This window comes from Megalopta genalis, chromosome 2, assembly GCF_051020955.1.
Source record: "Megalopta genalis isolate 19385.01 chromosome 2, iyMegGena1_principal, whole genome shotgun sequence".
Lineage (NCBI taxonomy): Eukaryota > Metazoa > Arthropoda > Insecta > Hymenoptera > Halictidae > Megalopta > Megalopta genalis.
In genome coordinates this window covers 14,230,744-14,241,572 of record NC_135014.1, presented here as the reverse complement: position 1 = coordinate 14,241,572, position 10,829 = coordinate 14,230,744, and the positions used below count along the sequence as shown (strand labels likewise).

At 44.0% G+C, this 10,829-nt stretch overlaps 2 protein-coding genes across 6 annotated transcripts in view; one reads left to right on the top strand and one right to left on the bottom strand.

Annotated features, from left to right (window-relative positions):
* Positions 1 to 1,680: 1,680 nt before the first annotated feature.
* On the top strand, positions 1,681 to 6,405 carry LOC117219302 (uncharacterized). Its single transcript, XM_033468340.2, has 4 exons — positions 1,681 to 1,751; positions 2,699 to 3,020; positions 3,460 to 4,851; positions 4,935 to 6,405. Exons 1-4 carry the CDS (start codon positions 1,685 to 1,687, stop codon positions 5,017 to 5,019), a joined length of 1,866 nt encoding a protein of 621 aa, XP_033324231.2. The 5' UTR covers positions 1,681 to 1,684; the 3' UTR covers positions 5,020 to 6,405.
* Positions 6,405 to 10,829, bottom strand: part of ERR (estrogen-related receptor) — a 27,863-nt gene continuing 23,438 nt past the window's right edge. For all 5 annotated transcript variants that reach the window (XM_033468505.2, XM_033468503.2, XM_033468507.2 and 2 more), the window contains one exon: positions 6,405 to 10,618. In XM_033468505.2, coding sequence (XP_033324396.1) covers positions 10,280 to 10,618 — 339 coding nt within the window. In that variant the 3' untranslated portion in view covers positions 6,405 to 10,279. The remainder of the gene's footprint in view (positions 10,619 to 10,829) is intronic.

Below are 10,829 nucleotides of genomic sequence, written 5' to 3'. Positions count from 1 at the left end.
ACCGCTTTGCTACCCGGCGGAAAGCTCCGCGGAGGAATCATTTAACTGGGGAAAGAGTTAGACGGCGGGGGGAGGAGGGGAGCAAAGGAAGGTCGGGAGAGAACGAGAGGGAAGCTGGAGGGAGCGGGCAAGGAGACGCCTGGTAATTATTTTACCGGCACAGTCGAAGGGACAAGGGAGTTCGCCTCGACCCTCCACCCTCTACCACCCTCTCCCACCCTCTCCTCCTTTCCCTGGCCCTCGCCGACGTCGTCTCTTCAACCCTCTGCCCGGCAGCGGCTCGATGCTAATTCTTACTAATTGGTTGCATTACTCTCGTTTCATTCACCTGCGCGGTCGCTTCCTTTCCTTCGCAACCTCCTTCCCGATTACTCCCCCTTCGTTCCATCGTCTTCCGCTCGGCGAGCTCCCTCGGCTGCGTTGCATAGTCAGCGATTGATTACGGATGAGTCGGCTCGCTGTTTTCTCCGCTGTTCCCCGATAACAGCTATCGGCCGTCTTTCTTTTCGACCCTAATCCCCGTTCCTCGTTCCGCGAACTTAATTCGCTCGGGGGAAATTCAGTTGACACTTCGGATAGGATGAAGCGGAATCGAAGGTAATTGTACCCTCAGCGCTCGAATACATATAGCGGCGCACGGAATCGCAGTCGGAACTGTATCGAATTCGTAATAATCGATGACGGTTGAATGAAGCGGGATTAGATGAATCGAACACGCGATGCGAATAAACTATGACTTACGACGAAATCTGTCCACGGTTTTAGCAACTCGATGGGCATTCGGTTTAATGCTTCCGATAGGATGAAACGGAATCGGAAACGTTAAGCGGTGTTCGAATTCATCGATGCACAGAATTCGGTCAGAACTGTATTGAATTCTTGACACTGAATCTATCATAGCGATTCAAATGACCAGTTTCGCATTTTGCATTTATTTTATTTTATTTATTTATTATTTTATTTTATTTTATTTTATTTTATTTTATTTTATCTTATTTTATCTTATATTATCTTATCTTATTTTATCTTATTTTATTTTATTTTATTTTATTCATTTTATTTATTTATCGCGAATTCTTGAATCTATATATATAGAGACGCTTCCGTTGAAAATAATTAAACAAATATCTTAAATCGAGCGTACGTTACAAAGAAAATGGCGAAAAGTTTTGTAGGGATGAAGACGTGTGCGAGTAATAAATAGTGTCCAACTGAAATTCTACTAATGTCTGTCAAATTCTTTATTTGACTTAGTCAGTTCTGAAGCCGACGAAGAATTAAATAAAACGCGATTGAACTGTGTTTCGTCGAGATCTGTCCACCGTTTTAACAGTTTGACAGACTTCGGTTAGATTCGGATAGAATAAAATGGAATCGAAGATAATTGTCCACGGTGTCCGAATTCGTCGTTGCACACAATTAGTTAAAATTCTAGCGAATTGTTAGCAACCGATGAAGCTTAAATAAAACGCGATTAAATTGACCGAACACGACTCGACGGTTTGCGGCGTCCGTTTTTTTTTTCGAGAGGAACGACCTGTCGTAATGGCAGGTGAAGTCGCAAGTGTCACTTCTTGCCAGAATCTGTCGCATGTCGCAGGAATCCGCGAGCATTCGCTAAATGCGCCGATTCCGACGAAATAGAATACGCCGGCCGGTCTCGCGATCAGTTAGCGCAGCGATCATGGCGCGAGAGGTTCTTCCGCGTGTGCATATCTACTCCCTGGCTTTGATCGTGTCTGCTTTTCATAGTAAGTTCATTCCTTCGAATTAGATAGGATGGCGGAGCCGATTACTGGGAGTTGACCAATCGACAGGCGCTTTCGATTTGTTTTTGTGCATAATTAACTATGTATATATCCATCGCATAAGACAGATTAAATTTGTTCACTCAAAAATAAATAAAAGAAAAAGGAAACGAACCGAACGCACAATTAACTTAATATTTATCGCATAATATACGTTAAATATTTCAATTCAAATATAAATAAAAGAAGAAAAACGAACCGAAGGCATAATTAACTTTACATTTATCGCGTAAGATACGTTAAATTTTGTATTTCTAACATAGATAAAATGAAAGAAAAGAAAACGAACCGAAAGCATAATTAACTTTGTAATTATCGCATAAGACATATTAAATTTATTAATTAACAAGTAAAGGAAAGTAAAGAGAACGATCCAAAGGCATAATTAACTATTATATTTATCGCGTAAGATACGTTAAATTTTGTAATTCTAACATAAATGAAATGAAAGAAAAGAAAACGAACCGAAAGCATAATTAACTTTGTAATTGTCGCATAAGACATATTAAATTTATTTGTTAACAAGTAAAGGAAAGTAAAGAAAACGCTCCAAAGGGGTATAATTAACTATTATATTTAACGTATAAGATACGTTAAATTATTTAATTCAAAAATAAACGAAAGAGAAAAGAAAAGAAACCGAAGGCCAGCAATTGGACATGCCACAGTAACCAGCTCCACTGCCCTCGTGAACTGGAAAAGAAAGAAAACGTAGACGTGTCAACGTAAAATTTATCGAAAAGTGTATCGATTGTAGAGATAATAATAATCTTCGTGAACGCGGTACACGATAGCAAACTAGCGTCGATTCGAGACAGATACATACACCGTGGCGGTTAATTAGGAAGAAAGAGAGCTAGAGATACGAACTATTACGGGTTTTCTCGCAGGGGCAAGTTCCTCGACAGCGTCGCCGGTCGATTGCACGAGATTCGATATCGCCGAGCTCGAGGACTATTTGTCAAAAGTCCATCCGGAGGATCCGGCGGCGACCGATACGATGATTGGCAAGTTCACATCCACGGTGACCGAGCTGCCCTTTGGTGCTTTGAAGTCCGACTGGTCGAGACTGTTGCTCCTGCAAAGGGCGCAACCGGAGGGCTCGATTTTAAGAGAGAAACTGGGTCGTCTTTTCAGAATTCTAGCGGCCGCTTACTCTGAAACCGTGGAACCCTCCGATATCACGAAGCCCGTCTTTTCAGCCACCAGCGGGTTCGTATCAACGTCAGAAAATGTGCAAGATGTTCAAGGGTTTACGGTGAAATTACCGTGGAAATTTTCGTTGCAGTTATGCTTTTACGTTCGACGATGTTTGCTCCGCGAAATTCCGGGCCGCTATTAACCCTAGAACGACACTCTTCTATTTTCCTTCTATTATAAGTAACGTTACAGGGTTGCCAGCCAAAATCGAATCTTAATCATTCAAGTATTACGTACGATATTCGAGATATTTAAAAAGATCCAAAAAATCGATACGAAATTTGTAAAAACAATTTTTGTTTGCTCCTTCATAAAGTACGGCATAGGTTGGAAGGGTGCTTTAGAGTATTAATTGACACGTTTGCAGGGAAATACAAAATGTTGCGAGATCGTTCCAGGGTTAAACAATTTCTTAAATCTAACGTTCGTATCGTTTTCTTTATCGCAACAGTTGGGATGCTTTCACCAATCGGAGCACAGAGACGAGTAGCTCCGCCGAAAGTCTGACTTCTACCATCGCTTTGTCAAACCCCGAAGAATCCAGCCGTACGACTAAAATTGACCTAACTACCCTTGCAACTTCCGATACAACGAAATCGTACGTCAGATTCGGTTCCTCTACACTTGCGAGCATCGTTGCGCCCACTCCATTCGATGCGAACACTTTCGCAACGAACGCGAGATCCACGACGCAAACGTCGAGCGATCAGAAATTCAGCATTCATAATTTCGATAATTCCGTCAAGAACGACGACCCAGCTGTCAACGGCGCGGACAAAGGCTCTTGGCAGACAGATCGGTCCGCGACGCAAGAGCGCCAAGAAATAAATGGGACGAAATTATCTCCGATCGCCACGGCTTCAGCCTTTGATGCGACAACGACGCGACCGTCTGGGGACACCACCGAAACGGAGGGAACCTCTGTAAATTTAAAAGTCGAAGCTTCCGACGAGAAGCGCGCGGACGATCCGACTAACAAGCGTCAAGGGATAAAGATGACAGCGGAGAAAGAGGAAAGCTCCGATCATTTCCGTGGTACCGAGCAGATCGGCGGTTTTGTCGCGGGTAAATCGAGCGTGGCCGGAGCCGTCGACGGGGAAGACGCTCGGCCAATTACATCGCCGGTATCAGAGACCGATACACCGTTTACGCCGGTCGGGGGTGATTTTTCAGCGAGCTGGATCCGAGATCATGGGCCGGGAACTATGAATGTCGGGCTGGCAGAAGGGATAAAGGAATTGGATTCCGCCGGAACGGCGAGCACTGAAATTGCGAGAGCCGATCCCGGGCGTACGAGGGGCAGAGAAGATCCTGCCGCAGTTTATGCGCTCATGAATTCCGAAGATCAAGAGAATACTGCCGGCAAGCGGGGGGAAGAGTATCGCGGTTCCGTGAATACAAGTGACCCGGTGATGTTGCACGTAAAAACCACCACGATCGGGCGAAGTCGCGTTCATACTGATAGAATTCGGGAGAACGAGGTCCCCGGCTTGGTCAACGACTTCCACGGCCGGCAGCCGGTTTACCGAAAAGATGGCGGCCACTCGGCTCCAGGGACGAGTCCCCGGAGCATCCAGAACTCTGCCGTCTATCGGGTCGAGATAAGGGAACCTTCGGTTCCGGGGGGGCCGAAGGTGGGCAGCGAATTTTCGAGTCGCGCCGCCGTGATCCCACGAGTAGTTACCTCGACTATCGGGTCCGCGGGTGACCGGCCAGATCAGTGGCGAGATAACTGGTCTCGGATAGGTCGCATCGAGTCGAAGAAACCCGGAAGTTCGGATACGGGCGTGGAGGAAACCTTTCGATGGTTTTACAATGCCGGGGCCGCGGAGGATCGCGACAGGTAAAGCCGAATTTTTACAGCTTTTGGATAATTCGTCGGTAGAGCAATCTTCCCGGTGTGTTGACTTCGTTCGAATGTTGCAGCAAACAGCGTGGGATTCGCATCGAGTGCGATGGAAACGGGCATCGAGAATTCACTAGGATAGTGGAGCCGGTTACCGTCGACTAGACAATCGTTGTGTCTTTTTTTTTATTTATTTTCAAGCATAATTAAGTTTATCTTGATCGTATATGACGAAGCAAATCTTGCTATTCAAATTAAATTAATTATTTATTCGTTAAAATTAACAACTTTGCAACTCTTCCAAAACAATGTTTACGTTACCGAATTAATTTCTATTTAAAAAAAAGAACTGTTGAAATTTATATTAATATTTAACAAAGTGTAATTTTTGTACGATCTACAAGACTCAATTTCGTATTCACAAAACGCGCTATAAGACACATAAAATGGAAAAACTATTAGAGTTAAGTTAGAGTTAAAATAGCTTCGAGTGCAAAGGGTCGTGAGATAGGTCGTGCAATTGACCGATGGAAGTGCGGAATTTCGTTCCACGTTCGGCGTAAGATTGGTAAAACATTTTATAGAAACTAGAGCGGTCGTGCTACGTAAGATTCGATATACAGTGGCACGCGGACGGCCAAAACGGTGTGTTAACGTTCAAATTCCTTTTCCATTGGATTTTCCACGTTCCCCGGATAATCGCGTCGTCTTGCGCACGCTGCGGCGTCCAAGTAAACGCTGGCCGAGTGCCATGAACGCCAAGAGTACAGGTGGTCCGCGAAATCCTTCGAGCTCCGCGAGAGATTTTTATTGTTACGAGGCCTATCGCCGAGGACAAAGGGCGGCCGTCTATTTACAAGAACCCCTTCCTACACGCACGGAAGAGGAAGCACAGCAGGGGTAGCAATAGCGTAGTTGCAGTAGCAGTAGCAGACACGCAATCGTTTTGGTTCGCAGTCGTTCAACGGTCTCTCCACTGTTTCCCGTAACAACCGAGCCTCCGTGCTACCGCTTTAATCGTTTCAACGCTACTCTTCCGTGTCCTCTCGGTCTTTTGTTCGCACGAGGCTCGAATTAATGCAGACTTTCCCGTTCGTCCTAGAGCGAATTAGCCGTTTGCAAAAAACTCGAGGGAAAAAGACGGGGGAAGATACTCGGCCGCGCTCGTTACACCGAAACTAACGAACCACGACGGATTATTTTTGTTCTTCCGGTGATGGACCCCAATCGAATCGTTACCGGCGGGCGGAGGTACCTACATCGAATGACGATCGATGCTAACGCCTGTCAACTAAATAACTTTTGTCAATATTGTCACAATAGGAATGCGTTACGGAGGCCAGCCTATTATTTTCGACGATAGAAAAGAAAATGATTGTTTGGATCCAAGAGAAAAATCAATCTTCTTCGGGAAAAGGTTTTTCCAGATTTTTCTAGGTCGCCGTACTCTATAGGATTAGAATTGTTCCACGAAAGCTTTGTATGCGTGTTGTCTAATCGTTACTGTCGCGAACATATCAAGCAGTCTGATAATAAGTCACTTTCAAACATTCCGTGTTATCGTTATCTTTATTATCATCATGATCATCATTAATATTAATATTAATATTCTTTATCATTATTGTTACCACCAACGTCATCCTCGTCCTCGTCACCATCATCATTATCATCATCACTCATCGTTCTCATCATCATCATCATCATCATCACCACCACCACCATCATCATCATTATCATCATCATCATCATAATAATCATCGTCATCATCATTATCATCATCATCATCATCATCATCATCATCATCGTCGTCATCATCATCATCATCATCATCACCATCATCGTCGGCATAATAATCGTTATTATTATCATTACTATTATAATCTTTTGCTCCACAAATATACTCGCGCGCCTTATCTATTTATATGTGTCTAAATTTGTATCATTTGTTGGTTGTTTGTTTTGTTTGTTTGTCTGAAACCCTGAGACTATGATTCTACCTCGACGGCGAATCGATAAAACGTACAGAAAGGAAATGCTCGTCAAAGTCGTGGACAATACAACCTAATGACCTTAGGATCCGTAAAAATATTTCTCTTTCTGGCCCTTTGCTCGCAATGATCGCGCGACACACACGGGAAATACGCATTTCATTTTCCAGCGTTTCATTCATGGAACATAGGTAACATCGTGCCCGCGACCGTCCGCGTCTCTGTCGATCTGATCCAGTCGTAACAGATCTTGAGATAGATGATCCACGAAAGATCTCGCCGCCTCTTTCGAAGTAACCAGAAACAACGCGATACGTTTCAAGCATCTTTAACCCTTGGATCTTTTTGGACCGCAATTGTTCTCCCTGTTCGCGCGAGTCTTTTTATTGCATCTACTCCTACAACGACAACGAAATCGTTCGTATAGACCAGGAAAAGGTATTTGCTAATAAACGAAGGAGATTGAATGTTCAAGGAGCCGAAGGTACAAAAAACAAAAACGAAGAAGAAACTGAAAAGGACATGGCGACCGATCGATCGACGGAAACAATGCACCCCAGTCGCGTGTCTCCTAATATTATTGCACTCTAAAACATTTTTTGCACGACTGTCCGCAGAAACTGCCGGGTACCGGCCGGCTCGACGGCTCCGTTGGTAGAATTTCAACGTTTAATCACAATAAAAATACCATCTCATCATTTATCCACAACGTTACCATACAACAGCCCTGCCCAACAATCTTCAACTATTTGTCCATGTTCCGTTAGCCAATAGATCACTCTCATAGACCTGGTTGCGCTGAACACGAGTTTGAACACGAGTTTGAACACGAGTCTGAACACTTTTCTCCATCGCCTTCAGTTTCTGAGAACCTAAATTTTGAAAAACAGTCATACTTCCAACTTTCGGTATTTGTTGACTTCAACGAAACGGTCATAGAGGCTCTCCGAAATACAACGGTACATTTTTCATAACGTAATAAGACGTTCGAAATCGTTTAAAATCGTCCATGTTCCCGATTTGCTTCAAGCTTCATTTAATTGTATTTAAATGTTCGTAATGACCGAAAAAAGAATTATGCCATTATATGTTCGAAGAGCTTATAGTATCGTTTCGCACGAGACACATTTGTTTCAACGATTTCCTTTACTTAAAAAATTGAATTTGTTAGAAACAGAAATTTCTAAAAAAGTGTACACGTTTCACCTGTTGTTTAGCGGAACACGAAACAGGTGTTGGACAACATAAATTCTTCTTTCATACTTCCTTGAACCTTATGCCAAACAACGAAACGGAGGGCCGACGAGTCGGCGCGAGCCGGAAAAAGAAAAACCTCGCTGAACAATTTTGCTTCGAAAAAGCGTGTCTTTCGAAAAACAAATAAACCTTTGCGTGTGAGTAGCAGCTCCGAGACGACGTCGTACCGATTTCTTCGATTTTCAATTTTCGCACGCTTCGAGGAAAGCGATAATATTATGCGCGGGAGCCGCGTGTGCTGCGGTTATCCCGGTAACAGTAGTAACTAGACAATAAAGATCCCTGAATACATATAATATAATAATATATAATAATATATATTCTCCTACGCTCTCTGTGTGGCACGCGCGAATAACATTTCTCATTTTTGTCCGCAATCATTTCAACAATCGATTAAATTTTCATCTTTCTCTCTCCTTCACTCTCACTTCCACTCTCTTTGCCAAGAGAACCTGGCGACCAGGCCAGGGATACGCCTTCAGAAACAATTTTTCTCTCACGCCAACATCTCACATTTTCCTTCAAGCGTGGAACAAATAAAACAAAGTACCAGCATGACCCGACATGGAGAACGATCCAGCCATTCTTTCGCTCAGTGTCTTCTTATCTTTTTACATTGTTCACTGGCCAGCCCAGCTCTTGTTTCGCGCTAACTTGGTTCGATTTGTACAACGGCACATGCTAAATTCATTCCTCCCTCTCTCGCTCTCTCTCACACACACACACATGCACACACACACACACACACTCTCTCGCACTGAACTAAAACTATGGATGCTCAATGCAACGGTATTACACGCACATCTGTAGGTTTCGTTTCTTTTTACATTTCGCATCGGTCGACACGGATTCGATGGTATTAAAACGTGCAGTTTTTGTTACTCTACTATACAAAACGACGTACTCTTCTCTCGTCGACGATTTATGAAAAATATAAGAGTCACTGTCTTCTCTTTTTTTCCTCAGTCCCCCCGAAAATTGACAGACCCCCCTCCGCCGGAGAAAAGACGTTGCTAAAACAACTGCAGCCAGCGCGTCGAATCTTTTTGATTGAACTCTGGTAGTCATTTGGTAACACGATGCTAACTATATGTAATGTCAAACACCCACAGTCGATTACGTTCGCTTCTTTCCTCTCCTCTTCTACGATAATTAGCTGGAAGAGAAGATTACCGACCAAATTCGATGACCTAGAAACGTGTGATAGCCAACGTCGATGTTTTGCACTTTTTCAAGCGAAATATTTGAGATGTTCAAACATATTTGTCTGTATATCTCGAAAGCCAAGGCCTCGGAACGTCAACCTCGACGACGCTTACCAAGGTCATCGGAATTGGTAAAACCTCCTATTCCGTATAATTATTCTTCCCTCTCGCTTTGATTTCTACGACAACCGGCGCGTCGGTGTGTCTTCTCGAGCGCAAACGAAAACGTACGTTTCTTTTGTTCCTATACTTTTTTGTTTGCTCTGTTTATTTGGTAGGTTGCTCCGCCCAGATCGGACAGACTTTTTCGTTTATAGAACTATCCTAAAGCGAGAGCCTCAAGGGATAAAGCGTCTCGCGCGTCTTGTACTAGGTACCGTACCCTATCCTGAAATAACATCAAGTTTTAGTTTTCTCCGTACCTGTAAAAGGGGTACTCGAAAAGGAAAGTTTGGTTACTTCGACGAAAGAGCGTGTGCCTGCCTACGTCCCTAAAACACGATTTCTCATTTTGTCTCTCTCTCCCTCCCTCGAGTTTCCAACGATTGCTGGGTAATCACCGGCCGAAAAACCCTGATTCCTGCTCTGTGAAAAATAAAGCCCTTTTTTTATCTATTTTCCTTGTTTCCTGGGAGTCTTCCTTGTGAACGAAAAACAAATAGAACCGCATACACGCACAGTATCCCCTCTGTCTCCTCTCTCCGCCACTCTCTATTTTCCTCTCTCTCTCTCTCTCTCTCTCTCTCTCTCTCTCTCTCTCTCTCTCTCTCTCTCTCTCTCGCTCTCTCTATCTCACTATCGGCTCACTGACACTCCCAGAGATGCCTAGGAAGCTGCTCTATCATGCTCATTGCCAGAGTGTCGTAAGTGGAACATTGACACCGTTCGCCGTCGAACGGTGTGCAGTTCTGTACAGAGTCCTTCAGGTTTGAATTTGTTGGTTTTGAAAAGCAATTTTCATCGTCAGTTGACGCTTCATCGGTAGTAAGCTGCCTCCAGCATCTCCACGAACAACTTGTTCATCGGTACCTTCCCCGTTCGGTACACGCTCGACCAGAATCTACGAACAATACCGTCCACCTGCCTGAGACTTGGCAACACTAGGAACATGTTTTGGGTGGCTCGCAGTGCCTGTCCAGGTCGCACCGTTGCTACGCAATCCGATAATGAGTTCAGTATTGCATCCCGGAAACGATAGAGTGCCTGCGGCTCGTCGGACCTCGCGTCACTGTTCGCCAGTATCAATGCTTTCAACATGTAATACTCTTCTCTGGTCAGACCCAACCGCTGAAGCCTCTCCACGATTTGGATGCACTGAGAAAGCAGAAAAACAGTTAATATCCTCGTAGATTCGGTAGGTTTTGATCAACTGCAGAACATAATCGTCCAACGTGCACGTTGTAGAGATTTTGGGAACATAGGAGTCCCAGGTTGCAGTGAAGTTTGTCCACTTTATTTTCAATCTAACTTCCAATCCCATGGAGGAAACAAAATGAAACTTCGAAAACGGAGTTGAATGCCAATT

Bases quoted from the DNA above. Each gene is read 5' to 3' on its own strand.
- LOC117219302 (XM_033468340.2), top strand. From the start codon at position 1,685: ATGGCGCGAGAGGTTCTTCCGCGTGTGCATATCTACTCCCTGGCTTTG. The intron at 3,021-3,459 runs GTTCGTATCAAC...TTATCGCAACAG, and splicing joins GTCTTTTCAGCCACCAGCGG to TTGGGATGCTTTCACCAATC. The intron at 4,852-4,934 runs GTAAAGCCGAAT...CGAATGTTGCAG, and splicing joins GCCGCGGAGGATCGCGACAG to CAAACAGCGTGGGATTCGCA.